This window comes from Lepidochelys kempii, chromosome 8, assembly GCF_965140265.1.
Source record: "Lepidochelys kempii isolate rLepKem1 chromosome 8, rLepKem1.hap2, whole genome shotgun sequence".
NCBI classification, from domain to species: Eukaryota; Metazoa; Chordata; order Testudines; family Cheloniidae; genus Lepidochelys; species Lepidochelys kempii.
Window position 1 is genome coordinate 1,607,559 of NC_133263.1, and position 15,165 is coordinate 1,622,723.

General features: G+C 61.8%; 2 protein-coding genes across 6 annotated transcripts in view; one reads left to right on the forward strand and one right to left on the reverse strand.

Moving 5' to 3' along the window:
• The window catches only part of FAF2 (Fas associated factor family member 2), a 31,683-nt gene extending 29,230 nt beyond the window's left edge, over positions 1 to 2,453 (reverse strand). The window contains exon 1 of one of the 4 annotated variants that reach the window (XM_073355148.1): positions 2,143 to 2,453. In XM_073355148.1, the coding sequence (XP_073211249.1) occupies positions 2,143 to 2,271 (129 nt within the window). In that variant the 5' untranslated portion in view covers positions 2,272 to 2,453. Of the gene's footprint in view, positions 1 to 981; positions 1,423 to 2,142 lie in introns of those variants that run through there. The other 3 variants (XM_073355143.1, XM_073355147.1, XM_073355146.1) reach the window with 3 other exon arrangements.
• Positions 2,454 to 2,748: 295 nt separating this feature from the next.
• Positions 2,749 to 15,119, forward strand: CLTB (clathrin light chain B). Of its 2 annotated transcripts, XM_073355170.1 has the most exons (6): positions 2,750 to 2,976; positions 7,298 to 7,344; positions 9,948 to 10,065; positions 10,800 to 10,911; positions 11,492 to 11,545; positions 12,587 to 15,119. In XM_073355170.1, the coding sequence occupies exons 1-6, from the start codon at positions 2,811 to 2,813 to the stop codon at positions 12,756 to 12,758; spliced, it is 669 nt and encodes a 222-aa protein (XP_073211271.1). In that variant the 5' UTR covers positions 2,750 to 2,810; the 3' UTR covers positions 12,759 to 15,119. The 2 variants fall into 2 exon arrangements, with proteins under 2 accessions (XP_073211272.1, XP_073211271.1); XM_073355171.1 differs by lacking the exon at positions 11,492 to 11,545 and having other exon boundaries at positions 2,749 to 2,976.
• Positions 15,120 to 15,165: the final 46 nt, after the last annotated feature.

Genomic DNA, 15,165 nt, shown 5'->3' on the forward strand with positions numbered 1-15,165 from the left:
TAACATCTAAATAGTTGTACTCAACATCCACAAACAAAATTTGTGGTTGATTACTGGCTGAAGTTCTATGGCCTATGTTATCCAGGTCAGATGACATTATCACAAGGAGAAAAGGAGTATTAGTGGCACCTTAGAGACGAACCAATTTATCTGAAGCATAAACTTTCGCGAGCTACAGCTCACTTCATCGGCTGCATGAATGTATCATGGATGCATCCGATGAAGTGAGCTGTAGCTCGCGAAAGCTCATGCTCAAATAAATTGGTTCGTCTCTAAGGTGCCACAAGTCCTCCTGTTCTTTTTGCGAAGACAGACTAACGCGGCTGCTACTCTGAAAATTATCACAGGGGTCCCTTCTAGCCTTAAAAATCTACGGACCTTCAAAACTAGGAGGTTGGAAACTTATTTGACAAAGAGAATGAGAAACTGCCCGCTTCGTCCCCCCCCCCCCGCACTGAAAGCTTCCCACTCCGGACTGGCAAGCACGCAAGGAATTTCCCAGGGCGTGTAATTCAAGAGGCTGGGGCAGTCTGTGAAGACCGCCCCGCGGGCAGGTGCACTGACTCGCTCACAGCTCACGTCCCGTGTGCACGAACGCTGCTACTCAGAGCCCCCAGCGCCTGTAAGCCCCCAGGAGGGTCCACGGCGCCCGCCGCGTGGCGAACCGGCCAGAGCACCGGGGGGCGGGGGCGGGGCGAGCAATGCACCTGCTCGCTGCGGGGCTCGGCGCGGGCGCAGCCGACGGCCCCGTCCCGAGGGCCGCACAGCGGCGGGGGCCCCGGGTCCGTACGGTCCCCGCCCCGGGTCCTGCTCAGCCCCGCGGCCGGCGCGGGCGCTCTGGGGCGGGGCCCGGCTCCGCGAGCGCCCGGGGCCCCCGAGGCCCCGCCGGGGAAGTCGAGGCCGGCTTGGCCCGGCCCCCTCACACCGCTCCCGCGCCGGGCCGCTGCGGGGCCCCGGGCCCGGCTCCCCCCGGGCCGGCACCTGGAACTGCAGCAGCCGCTCGGTCTGCTCCGCCGTCAGCTCCCGCTCCTCAGGCGCCGCCATTTTGCCGCCGCCTCTGACCCGCCGCTCCGTCACTCTCCGGAACTGACGTGCCACGCCGCCGCACTTCCGCCCTGGCGCGGCGGGCAGCCGCTCCGGGGAGAGCCGGACCCCTTGCCAACGGCCGCTTCCCTGGCCCAGCCGGAAACGGCCGAGCGCCATCCGGAGATGCCCGAACCTCACTCGGGATTGTCCGGAAATACCCGAACCCTGGCACAGGTGCCACGTGACCAACCAGCGGCCGTTCCCGAACTTGGCACGAAGCTGTCCGGAGATGCCCGAAGGCCGCGGTCGCGGCGGGGACCGCCGGGTTCGAATCTGGCCTCCGGCCACAGCCTGGCCCCGGGCCTTCAGCCTCAGCCCCATGCGGGCACAACGGGCTGGGCTGCTGGGCTGCACGGGCCACGGATGGGCCAGCTCTCTGCACCCTGGGCTGCATTCTCCTGGGCCCGGGCAGCCCTCCTCCCACCTCCTGAGACATACATCGGTCAGGCCCCAGGCCCCAGGCCTGACTGTGCTCAGCACCAGGGGCTGCAGAGGGAGATGTCAGAACCCTGAATTCACGTCCCCACACCATCTCCCGCCACCCTAATGGCACAGACCCCCCCCGTACATACACATATCACCTCCCCTTCACACCAGTAACAAAAGGCACCAGATGGTGGGCAATTGTCCCCCTCCACTACACTCCCTTACAGCTCTGCAAACTGGTGTCCTCGGCTGGACTCTTTGCAGCCTCAGGGTTAGCAAATGTGAGGAATTTTCAAAGCAGGGGGCTTGGGAGAAACTGAGATTATGGGCAGACTCCCAAGAACAACCCTGGCTGCACACTCCAGAAACATCCCAGAGCCATTCTGGACTGGCAGGGCTGATGTGGACGGGGGTATCCTACACACACGCACTTTCTGGGTACCCAAAGGGGGAGAAGGGCAGGGTTTCCATGTTTGGTAACTATAATGCCTCATGGTGCCTGCTTGTCTCTGCACTGACCAGCTGTGGCTCAAGGTGAGCACTTCCCATAGAAATCCTGAGAGGGGTCAATACTGTCCCAAGAAATTTAAAAGGTGCTGGGCCAAATTTAGAATAAGGGAACAAACTGACCCCTGTGCAGGTCTGAGCAGGTAAACGCAGGTCTGTTTCTTGCTGCACATGCTCTGCTGGGCCCCTTATTCTATTTCCAAATGTGCCCAGCCACGGGGCTCCCTGCAGGAATACCGGCTTGTTCATCATGTGTACAGCGCCCCGGCTGTGTCCAGGGCTTTGCAGAGAAGGGCCCTGCCCCAAGGAGCTTACACGGGGACAAGCCCGGGGCTCAAGGAAAGCCCAGGGCCTGGGGGCGCTCGGCGGGGGGGCTGCTAAGTGCCACCGCTGGATGGGTGCCTCTTCCTCCCCCCTCCGCCCCGGGTGCGGGTTCAGGGAGCAGCGCCCCGCCCCGCCGGGGGGGCAGGCAGGGGTGTGCGAGGCTGCTCGCCCTGGGGAGCTGGGGCACCCGCGGGGGTCAGCGGCAGGTAGCCGGGGACCCCCGGGCTCGGGGCTCGGAGCCCGGCAGCACCCCCTTCGCGCCCGCCTGGGCTCGCCGCGGCCCCGCGCCGCGAAGGGTCCCGCCTTAGGGGGCGAGCCCGGCCCCCCGCTCCCCTCTGCTCCGCCCCGGAGCCGCCCGGGCCCCCCCCCCGGGGGGCCCCGCGCCCCCGCCCCGCCCGCCGCCAGGCTCCGCCCGCAGTGACCGCCCCGTCCGTCCCCGGCTCCGTGCGCTGCGCGGCGGGGCCACCATGGCCGACGACTTCGGCTTCTTCTCGTCGTCGGAGAGCGGCGCCCCGGAGGAGGACCCCGCCGCCGCCTTCCTGGCCCAGCAGGAGAGCGAGATCGCCGGCATCGAGAACGACGAGGGCTTCGGGGCGGCCGACGGGGGCCCGGGGCAGGCCCCGGACGTGGGGGGTGAGTGCGGGGACGGGGCGGGCTGGGTCCGGCCTGGGCCCCCCGCTGGGGGTGGGGAATGCTCCCTCCCCATGGGGCTGGGCAGGAGTGTGGCCCCAGCGGGGTGGGGAATGCTCCCTCCCCCCGTGGGGCTGGGCACGGCGTGTGACCCCAGCGGGGTGGGGAATGCTCCCTCCCCCCGTGGGGCTGGGCACGGCGTGTGACCCCAGCGGGGTGGGGAATGCTCCCTCCCCCCGTGGGGCTGGGCACGGCGTGTGACCCCAGTGGGGTGGGGAATGCTCCCTCCCCCCGTGGGGCTGGGCAGGCGTGTGGCCCCAGCGGGGGTGGGGAATGCTCCCTCCCCATGGGGCTGGACACGGCGTGTGACCCCAGCGGGGGTGGGGAATGCTCCCTCCCCCCGTGGGGCTGGACACGGCGTGTGACCCCAGCGGGGGTGGGGAATGCTCCCTCCCCCCGTGGGGCTGGACACGGCGTGTGACCCCAGCGGGGGTGGGGAATGCTCCCTCCCCCCGGGGGCTGGGCACGGCGTGTGGCCCCAGTGGGGGTGGGGAATGCTCCCTCCCCCCGTGGGGCTGGACACGGCGTGTGACCCCAGCGGGGGTGGGGAATGCTCCCTCCCCCCGTGGGGCTGGACACGGCGTGTGACCCCAGCGGGGGTGGGGAATGCTCCCTCCCCCCGTGGGGCTGGACACGGCGTGTGACCCCAGCGGGGGTGGGGAATGCTCCCTCCCCCCGTGGGGCTGGACACGGCGTGTGACCCCAGCGGGGGTGGGGAATGCTCCCTCCCCCCGTGGGGCTGGACACGGCGTGTGGCCCCAGTGGGGGTGGGGAATGCTCCCTCCCCCCGTGGGGCTGGACACGGCGTGTGACCCCAGTGGGGGTGGGGAATGCTCCCTCCCCCCGTGGGGCTGGGCACGGCGTGTGGCCCCAGTGGGGCTGGACAATGCTCCCTCCCCCCGTGGGGCTGGGCATGGCGTGTGACCCCGCTGGGGGTGGGGAATGCTCCCCCCCCTGGGGCTGGGCACGGCGTGTGGCCCCAGTGGTTCCGTTCCCCGCTCTGCAGTGGGTGGAATGGGCTCACCGCCTGCCCGAGGAGTAGGGTTCCCAGGTCCCTTCTATACGTCTAGCAGGGGCTGAGCACAGATGTTGTTACCCTGGAGTTCAATGGTCAGCATGGCTGCCCCTGGATCAGGGATCCCTGGGAAGGGCTGGTGCTGCTCACTTTGGGCTTTCCTTTCCCAGTGCTGCTTACTAAAGATCAGGACACAGCGGCCACTTCTCAGTGTGACGTGCCCCGGGAACTCCTGCCCTATAGGGCTGGGCTGATCTCAGGCAGCAGCAGGCCAAAGGCGAGCTGCCCCAGCTCTGCCCTGCCATGATCCCTCTACAAAGGAGAGGAGGCTAAGTCTCTGTGGCTCATTCAGGCAATAAGGGGTCCCTCATGCTGGCTGCGGGGTGGGCTTGTGAAGGGGGCGGTTGGCTTGTCACATGCGACATGAGCACATCAGGGCTTGGAAGGTCGCAGGCCTGGCTCTCCTCTAGCCCAGTGTAGGGACAGGTCCGTGGAGTTCACAGCAGAGCCAGATTCAGGGCCCAGGGAGGCATTGGGAGTAGCAGCTGGAAATGCTGCCAGACAAGACCCAGCAAGCCACGGGATTGGGTGTAGCCACCTACTTAGTGTGTGTGTGTGTGTGCAAGAGTGTGAGGGGGTGGAGGAGAAGGGAGGGTGCGGCTGTGCAGGGGTGGGAAACAGCAACAGAGAGGGATCTAAGGCCCTGCTGGGGCTGGAGCAGCTGGCAGGGTGGAAGGTTGAAGTCTGCTTCCTCAGGCCCCTGTGTCATGCTGTCTCTCCCTGGGGTAGCCTCCCCTAAGGCCATTAGCTCAGCTGGGCTGAAGCTGTGAGCTCCAAGGCTGGTCTGGTCCTTGCCTGACTGCATTGGCTGTGTGAATCCAGGACATGGGGGTCCAACTGAGCTGCAGGCCCCTGCCTGCCTGCATGTCGTTGGGGAGAACCCAGAGCTCACTCTAGGTGGAGGCAGGGAACTCTTCTCGGTGCTCCACTACCCCTCTAAGGCCTTCAAAGTGGCTGGAGTCTGGCTCTCCTGTGCCCCAAATAGCCTTCACCTCTGTTGGAATTATTAGTAATATTAGAAATAATTAATATGGGAGACTACCAGACACAAGTTGCTCAGAACATGCCTGACTGCCTAAAAATAAGCAGTCGTAGCCGAGACAGCACAATGTGATCAGAAGCACGTCATCAGTGTACTTATGGATGGGCCAGACCTCGGGAAAGCGGCCTTATCCTGGTGTGCTCCAGCGTAATGAGTGAGGGTCTGACAAAGAACCCTCAAACTCATCACTCTTTTTATACCAGTGCTGCCATTGCCACTTGAGCCAACAAATACTTCACACTTCACCCTAATTTTCAAACTGAATCCAGATGGGATGTACAACCTCCTTTCTCCCCAGGTCTTTCCTCCTCCTCTCGTCCCCTCCGACCTGCTGTCCAACAGCTTTTGCATGCCACCTGGACTCACCTAGCCTTTATTTTTAAGATAGCACGGGTATGTGGGGTGAGCAGGTCCATGTTGGCTCCTTTTAAGACAGATTCTTGTTGTCTTATTTGAAACCATCTGCAGTCACCCCTACCGATCAGAGGCCTTCTTTGTAGAAACTGTCCCTTATCTCATTAATTACTTTTTGAACTAGACATCCTTCCTCCTCCATTCCTTCTGGCCTCATAACTCGTGATTTTCAAGGCCTTCTTTCTACTAACTAGTCAGGGCCTTGCTTCACAATGTGTATGTTTTCTTAACCAAAGCTAACTTTAGTTCTTTACTGTAATATTTATTCCACAACCTAACAGCCGGAAGCCTGGCAAACATGCCCAACACGCTCATCTCAGGGACCGATCTCTGAAGGGGCGAGGGCGGGGGTGGATAATTCTGCCCATTTTATAGAGGGAGAGAGGGAGGCGGCCTGCCCAGTCACAGGGCGTCAATGCTTGTGCTGGAGTAGAACCCAGAACTTCCAGTTCCCAGCCTGTAAGCAATGTCCCTCCTCCCAGCTCTGAAGCTGTGAGCTCCAAGGCTGGTCTGGTCCTTGCCTGACTGCATTGGCCGTGTGAATCCAGGACATGGGGGTCCAACTGAGCTCCTCCCAGCTCTGCCCCGTTGGAGCATTTCCCCAGATGTGGCATTGGGAGCCTCAGCAGCTGACTCCCTGGTGGTCCCGACTCCCTGGTGGCCCCGCCAAAGGCTCCGGGACCCCTCTCTTGGAAGCTCTGTCCTGCCTGCCTGGGGATGGCACGGCACCCACAAAGTGGAGTCAAAATGGTCCAGCCTCTGTTTGGGATTCCCAGCAGCTGGTTGGAGGGATTCAGCTGATTGCCCCTCTGAATGACCAATCACATGTGCCCATGTGTGACCTCGCAGCTGAGGGGCCTTGCCTTTGGTTGGAATGTTTGAAAGATGGGGGCATATTTGTCGTTACTAATAATAGTCTTAATAACAATCAGTGTGCTTCAACCTGGCCAGCCTCCCGGCTTGGGAGCAGAACCCTGCAATTGCTCTGATCACTGGATAAGATAAAGCACCAGGAAAAGTGTCCTAAGGACCTGAGCCGAACCCCCTCAAACACATGTCTGGGGGGAGAGGCGGAGGGGGATGCTCCACAGAGGGGGAGTCTCACACCCTGGGGCTAACACTGAGCCCCCCAAACGAGGGGGTTGGAGATTCCAGATTCCCACCAGCAGGAGGTTCAGGGATGTCTCTGCTGGAGCCGGGTCCCTCAGCTACAAGGTCTTTAAATCCCAACGTGGCAGCTTAAAATCCTGCCACCTCTCCCTAGGCAGCCCGGAGGATGCAGGGCGGGTGGGCATTATGTGATCACAGTGCTGGGAGCAGGGGGCTGCTGCCTTTTGCATGAGCTGAAGTGAAGCCAGGGGAATTACTGTCAGCAAAGTGAGGGACCCCAACATGGACTAGAGCCAGGGAGATGGTGCTGCACAAGCTTCCCTTTGCACAGCTCTGACCCACAGCCCCCCGCTGTCCTAGCCCTGTGCGCTCCACCCACACAGTTCTGCCAATGCCCTTCACTTCTGACCCACAGCCCCCCGTCTATCCTGGCCCTGGGCTCCCCCCCATAGCTCTCCCAGTGCCATTCAGTCATGACCCCCTGCTCTTCCAGCCATGAGCTCTTCACTCCCCTCTCACCCCAACACACACAGCTCTCTGTGCCAAGCTGAAAGCAGCAATCGTGGGTCCCTCGTGTGCTGCTAACAGCCGGGTAACATGTTTCTCTCTTGCCTCCCATGCAGCTGACTTTGAGGACGTGGGGGCCACTGTGAATGGAGATGTCTTTCAGGTGAGAGCCAGATCCTTCGCCCTGCCCTGCACTTAGGGACGGTCAGCCAGTGGGTTTGCTTGGACCCTGGCATCCTGCCTCTGCACCCGGGTGCTGCTGTGCTGCTCATGGAAACATCCCACATCTGTATCTGAGCAAGGGGGAGCCCGGTGCTCCATCTCTGCCCTGTTTCCTTGACATGCCAGCCCGTCTGTCTGTGCCAGGGCATTAGAGGTGACGGAACTGGACTGAGCAGCAGGGTCCTGTGGGTTCCTGACTGGATTAAAGTCCCACCTATTCCCCCTGTTGGATCTGTGCTCAAGTGAGGGATGTCCCCCAGCTGGGGAGCTGCAGCAACCAAAGGGTCTAAAGCTGGGGGCAGCCTGTTGGAGCTGAATTGGGAGACAGAAAACCCAGAGAGACCCTCCCCAAAGGCCTTGTGTTTCTCCAGCCCACCCAGTCTCTTCGTTAAATGGGCTGCGGCTGTCCCGGGGCAGCTGGATGGCCTCTCTCGGCAGAGGCTGGAGCCGAGAGGCGATGAGGAGGGTAGTGGGACAGCAGTGGGGTCCAGCCTCTTGCTCCTGCTCGTAGAAAATGATGGCACCCGGGAGGGACGTGTGACACCTCCTTTCCAAGTTGGAGCAGCCCAGCTGGTTTATCAGCCTGGTTTTCCTCGTACTTCAGCTGGCACAAGTCAGGGCAAGCCCCACAGATCCCAGCGAGAGGAGACCCGAACGCAGAGATTTAGGGGCCCCAGCCACTCTCTGGGGTCCTGTCGCTACAGTACGTTCCACTGGTGTTGGACTCATGGGGCCTCCGGTCACAATGCCAATCCCCACCCAGGGGCATGGGCATGTGCAGCATCTCCCTTTGCATCTGCTAGGGACATGCCTCCCAGGACTCCCTCTCCAGGTCTCAGTCACTGTCTGCACGGGCAGAGTGCTCAGCCCCCTCCCCAGACCTGGCTGTGTGGGGTGGAGGGAGAGTAGTGGCTCCTGGCAGGGAGGAATATTTCACCCCTCCACGTAGCTAGCCAGTGGGGTGCGTGGGTTCGCTGGGCTTGCTTCATGGAAGGATGATCCCATCAGACAGGGAGGGACTTAATTAGATCAGGGCATTTCAGAGGAGAGCTGCACCCTAATAGCCTTGCTCAGTGGAAGGAGGGGCTGGGGGCGTGGAGGGGTTGGGGCAGAGAGCACCTTCGACTGGCTGTGCTATGTCATGGCCTGCTCCTGAGCAGGGCTAAGTACCTGCATCGCCCAGTGATTTCGGTGCTTGGCCCTCACAGGGGAGAGCTTTGAATCGGAGCTCTGCTCAGATGTCCGAGTGGCCCCTCCTCACACCAGGATGGGCTCAGGGATGAGCAACAGGCTCCAGGGCCCAAAGAATCATCTCTGCTCCAGGACAGGGAGCTGCAGCCTCCCCTCCAGCTGTAGCTGCCTTCCAAGTGTAGCCCCTTTGACCCAGCAGCGATGGGGAACGGCCCTCGCTGGGCCCTGCAGGTGTGTGGGGCTGGCAGAGGGATCTGCCCGTGACCTCTATAGGAACGGCCCTCGCTGAGCCCTGCAGTGTGTGGGGCTGGCAGAGGGATCTGCCCGTGACCTCTATAGGAACGGCCCTCGCTGGGCCCTGCAGTGTGTGGGGCTGGCAGAGGGATCTGCCCCTGATCTCTGTGCAGTCGCTGAGAGGGGAAGGTGGGGTTGATGCTATCTAGAGGCAGAACAGCACCACCTTGCGGGCCCTGTGGGACTGAGCCTTAGGCACCAGCTCTTCCCAACTCCCCTGGCCAGAGCTATCACACCCCTCGTTATCGGTGACTGGGCCCAGCCCCTCCCTCCGGGGACTCGGCGGTGAGGGCGGGACACCAGGGGTGATGCCAGCAATATGACACTAGGACCCAGAAGTAGGGGGGCGTCCGGCTCCAAGCAGTGGAGGGATCAGTAGCAGGACGGTGCCCTATCAGAATGACTGTGACATCACAGGCGCATTAGCCAGGCGGCTGCGTCTGCCCCGTGATGTCAGTTGTTAGGATGATGTCACAAAGGTGCAGCCCGTAGCCCCTCCCCAGAGCAGCAGCAGCTGATGGGGGCGTGACGGGGACAGACATGAAAGTCGTGTTGGCAGCGAATGGCAAGTTCTATCGGGTTGCGCCGGTGAGTGACTACTTGGCAGGAGGCGGGTGGGAGATGCTGGGCCCTGAGGAGCTGGGCAGTGGGACAGGTTTGATGCTGTTAGAAGGTGCCAGGCTGGCAGCTAGGTACCTAGCTTAGTGCAGGCAAGCTGGCTTGTTGGAGAGGAGGGCGTCTGGCCTCAGTGGCCCCTGGCTCTGTGCTGAGGGGGTGCTTGGGGTCAGCCGTGGGGGTGGGCTCCTTGCTGTGGATATGGGAACAGACTGAGCCCCTCAGTTCTTCCTCCTGGGCTCCTCAGTGTGCACTGGTGGGGAGGAGGTTTGATCACTATCAGTCCAGAGGGGGGCATCACACTTCACCCCTCTGCAGGGGTTCACCCGCTGAGGTTCCTCCCCACCACATGCCCTTGCTGCGCCCTGCTTGCGGAGGGCCTGAGGGCAGGCAGGGAGTGCTGGAGAGGGCTGCTTTTCATGGGGGAGTGCTTATGTCCCGCAGGAATCCAACGGCCCCACGGACGGCTACGCAGCCATCGCCCGGGCTGACAGGCTGACCCAGGAGCCCGAGAGCATCCGCAAATGGCGGGAGGAGCAAAAGAAACGGTTGCAGGAGCTGGGTGAGTGGGGTGGGCAGGGCGGGAGGCTCCTCCACACAGCACAGAGACCCTGCCTGCCTCTGTCCCTAGCAGCTGCGGAGAGCCTGGGCTCCTGGCACTTTCAGCCCTCATCTACCTGCTGCATTGATCATACACCCACTGCCACGCTCCCAGGCATCCCGGGAGACAGTCTACCCCTCCCCGCCAGCAAATGCCCCTGGCTCAAGTTCCCTGACCCTGGCTGGGGCGCCGACCCAAAGGCCAGGCTCCCTGCAGGCTCAGGCTTCCCCAGCAGGAAGTGTGGGTAGGTGCCGCAGCTCCTATGCTGCCTGCACACCTCTCTCACTGAAGCCTCCTCTTGCGCGCTCCACTCGGCTTCTGCAGCGGGAGGGCACGGAGAGAGTGGGCCACACGCAGGCGCTGAAAGCCAAGTCAGTGGCCATGGCTGGAAGGGCCCTAGTTCTTGGGGGCTGCAGAGCCCCGCGGGCATGCGATTTAGCTGGGAGGATGGGAAGCTCCTGCCACCTTGTGCTGGAGGAGCAGGGTGGTCTTGTGACAGGAGCATCTGCCCCCTTGGGATGTGGGGATTCCCCCTGGACAGAGTCTCTGACAGGACCCTGCTGCCTATACAGCCCTGTCTGCCTCTGTTCTCCTACCAAGGGAGTGAGCTGACCCAGCCTGGGTGGGGCTCCCCCTGCAGCAGAGCCTGCTGTGTGTCTGGCTGCCTGCTGACCGTCTGTCCTGCTGTGCTCTAGATGCTGCTTCGAAGGTGACGGAGCAGGAATGGCGCGAAAAGGCCAAGAAGGACCTGGAGGAGTGGAACGTGCGTCAGAACGAGCAGATGGAGAAGAACCGAGTTAACAACAGGTATTGCGGGGGATGGCGTGGCGGGGCCGGCCGGTGATGCAGGGAGCCTGTCGCTCAGCTGAGCTGTGTGCAGCCAGAGGAGGTGCTGGGGATTGGTCCACCCAGAGTCCCCCTAAAGCCAGATCCACAGTGCCCCATGCCAGCAACAGTCACTGTCAATAATAGCTCACAGTCTCCTGGTGAAATGCAGCCACCCGTGGGCTGGAGCTCAGCAGAGGGGTGGTGGGGAACTTTGTCAGAAAATAGGGTCAGACCCCTACTCCTCTGAGAGGTGTTCTGTCTGCCTTGCTCCAGAAGGTCTCATCCTGGCCAGATGCTGCCAGATGCTGGTTTCCGTGGTGCTGATGCTGTGGCATCTCAGCACTGAGTCAGTCCGATTTCCCGCCTGCCTCGCGCCGAGGGGTTTCTGCGTACCTGCATTGCTGCCGGGTGTCTGCTCAGCTCCGGGGTCACTCGCGAATCGGAACTGGTTCCCTGCCCGTCGCGCTGGGGAAGGACACTAACCCTGTCTCTCTCTCTCTCTCTCTCTCTCTCTAACCCTTTGCCTGCCTGGCTGCTCTGTCTCCTGCTCACGCGCTAGGATTGCTGACAAAGCATTTTACCAGCAGCCGGACGCCGACGTGATCGGCTATGTGTATGTGCCTCTTGCTGTCTCTGTGTCCTTTCCCTAGAGGGCCCTGGGGGAGCCAGGCGGGCGTGGGGATTTCAAACCCCAGAGACACTCGCTGCCCAAATAGGGGTTCCCAGGGGCCCTCGGCCTCAAGGGTGGCGGCACCCAGCTGAGCACGTCCTACTGGCAGATTCACAAGAGATGAGTGGGGCTCTGGATCATGCTTGTTAAGGCAGATAGAAAGAGGGGAGATGACCCATCAAGAATCTGCCCCCCAGGCTCACGCCCCTGGGAGGAGATTGCTGCACCTGCCTCCCCAGGGCCGGCTGGGCAACGTCCCAGGTGAGCACAGGGCCCAAGGAGTCTGAGCGCAGCGAGGGTCAGCACCTGGGGCACCCTTCACGTGAGGCAGACGGCTCTGTCTGGATGTGTAAGAGCCTCGCTCACTGCTGGGAGCCAGGGTCCAGGAACCAGCTGTCTCAGGCCTGGAGATCTGGGAGCATGAGTCCAGCAGCTGGAGGGGGAGGATAGTTTGCAGGCTGGGGGAGTGGGGGGGTGTTTCCCCAGCCCAGAGAGCAGACGTTCCCTCTTACTGGGGCTGGGCTGGCCTCAGGCTCAGACAGGCAGGCTGGCTGTGCTGAGCCCAGCGGCTCTAGGACAGTAGGATAACAATGGCCAGGCCATTCCTGATGCTGTTGTTTGTGACACTGGGCTACCAACATCCCCCATATCCCCAAAGCAAAGGGGCGGGTGGCTAGTTTCTCTTGGGAGCAGCTGGCTGGGGCCCCCGGATCTCCTGTTCTCTGTCTCTCCTAGTTCTGCAGCCCCAAGCGCTTGCTCTGGAATGGCCCAGCCAGGACTCTGTGTCCCAGAAGGAGGGGGTGTTGCCTGATCGTGGGAGAGGAGATGGGGGTGAACCAGGTGGGAGTGCAGGTGTGGTGCCTAGCAGCCCCTGGGTCCTACCCACTGGGAAACAGGAACCTCCCTGGTCTCAGGAGGGGAGATCCAGCAGCCCCCTCTCCTTCAGAGACTGACCCCCACATCTCTCCCACCTGTCTCCCCCAGGGCCTCGGAGGAAGCCTTCCTGAAGGAGTCCAAGGAAGAAAACCCCGGCACAGAGTGGGAGAAGGTGGCCCAGCTGTGTGACTTCAACCCCAAGAGCAGCAAGCAATGGAAGGATGTGTCGAGGATGCGCTCGGTGCTCATCTCCCTCAAACAGACACCCCTGTCCCGCTAGCCGCCCGCCCAGCACGACCAAAGAGTGGGGGGGACGGGGCGGACATGGGCCACTCTTCCGCCAGCGGGCTCGCCTGGACCAGCACATCAGGTTCAGTTGGACGCCAGCAAGGGGCGCTGCTGCCCCCGCCCCCAGTCCCCCGCCCCCTTTGCTCTCCGGTGCGCGTGGCTAATTTGGTTGGGTCGCTGGTTGTAACTGTCCCCCTGATTTTCCTTTGCTTAAAGGGTGCATTGGTCTCTTTTTACACTTATTTATTACCATGGTGGTTCCCTGGGCAGCAGGGCTGGGCTCCCTCCCCCACTGCTTCTGGGGAGGAGAGCTCGATGCCGGTAGGCCAGGCACAGGCCTCTGACACTGTGAGAGATCCCGGGGTCTCCTTGCTGTCCCTCACACCGACTCTCCCTTCTCTGCCTCAAACCCATCCAGCTTCTTCCCCCGGGACAGAGAGCTGAGCCAGTTCGGTGGGAGCAAACCCTGCCGCTTCCTGCCTGAGATGCTGGGCCACAGCACTGGGTGACAGTGGGATGAGAGGCAACATTGTCTAGTATCCTAGCATGGGGCTGGGAGCCAGGACGCCTGGGTTCTACTCCCAGTTCCTCGTGGGACCCTGGCTCTCCTGTGTCCACCTGTAACAGGGGATGGCTGTGACACTGGGAGGGGCAGGGCCGGTTCCTGGCTGCACAGGTGTGACATCAGCCAGAGGCAGTGGCTAGGTGCACACAAGCTGCCAGGGAAAAAGGAGAATCCCAGTCATGGGCGCTCCAGGCGGAGCAGAGCTGGGAGCATGCAGGAGCATCTGGGTCTGGGAGGTAGCAACCCCCAGCTCCTCCTCCAGTGTTAGCGTGAGTCTCTGGCATAGCAGTACCGGAGAGGCAATGGCAGTGGCTAACCCTGCCCTGGGGAACTCTCTGCCACAGGATAGTGCTGAGGCTGAGCTCCCAGGATTGGGTATGTGGCTGGCTAAGGACACATCAATGGGTTTGACAAGTCAAGTTCGGACTCAGGAGAAACCTCCCCTAGGGGAACTTATTCCACCACTGCTCCTTAGGGAACTTCTTGTTCCTCCCTCTGGAGCACCTCTCATGGAGACTGAATACCAGGCTCGATGAGCCCCTGGGCTGAGCTGCTCCGGCACTTCCTCTGCTCCTAAGTGAAGGTGGCTGGGATGGGAGTGCTGAGCTCAAGCAGAGCTGCCCCTGCCCTGCTGCAGGGGACACGGGCTGAGATCCCTGTTTGTGCTTGGCCAGGGAGAGAAAACGCCCACCGGCCCGCGCGTGGACTTGATATTCCAGAGGAAAAACTCTAGCTCTGGTGTTTGGACTCTGCCCTGCCTCTGAGCAACCGATGAGCCCTCAAAAAGTAAGGGGAGTGCCTGGGGTGGGGACAGGTACCGGCTGAGGCAGCCTGGCCTAGTGGCTTCACGTTCTCTCGCTGCTGTTTCTTCTGTCCCACCCCTGGCCTGCCAGCTAAAGGGACTCCACTGTCCTCCCCTGAGCGATGCCCTTTGAGGAGGGGGCTCAGCTTCCTCCCCAAGCACCTTATCTGTCAATAGGGTCTTGGTGGGGCCAGGGCAGCCCCATCTAGCTCCCAGCACAGGGAGCCTGGAGGCTAGAAACCAGCTCTGCACTCAGGAGCAGACAGGCACGCTGGACCCCCTTCGCCCTTGGGCTCTGTCTCCTGCCATGTTCTTGTGCTCTCTGTCCTGGCCGCATGCACCTCGGGCAGGGACTGGGTCAGGTGTAATGCAGCATGGCTTACGGGGACCTCACACAGGGCATGCTGCCTGGTGCTGGGTGGGGAGAGCAGGCTGGGAGGAGACACTGGCAGGGAGCTCAGGGCGAAGTCCATAAAGCCAGGAGCCCCCTCCAGACAATGGGGTGAGGCACCGGGGAACCTCTCTCCTCTGCAGACCTAGCCCTGCCCATGAGCTAATTGGACATGGCTGTCATAGGGCCCTGTCTGACTCTGCTCCAGCTTAGTTCTGCTGGGCGTTAGCCCTGCTGCTCAGGTGGATTAGGCCCGGTTTAGGGCTGCAGCTCTTGGCAGGTGCTCCGAGACGCCAGGCTGGGATTTCCTGCTCCAGGACTCTGATCGTGGCAGAGCAGCAGCCTGGAACTGGGCCTAGCTCCTGCATGAATAGGGGGCAGGAAGCATGGCTTGGGCATCCCCCCCTCATTCCCAGTGGGGAGCAGGACCCCAAGGGGATAGCTGGTACTGCTGCTTTACAGACAAGGGCCCGGCTCCTGTTCCTCCTCCTGCCCGGTGACGGCTCTGGGGAGCACTATGCCTGTTGTATGTCCCCCCTGCTTTGGTATATGTGACCTTGTACAAATAAACTGACATGACTCCACCCCAGCCCAAGGAGCAGTTTCTCGCTTGCTTTCTTTCTAGGCTGATGCTTCTCTGA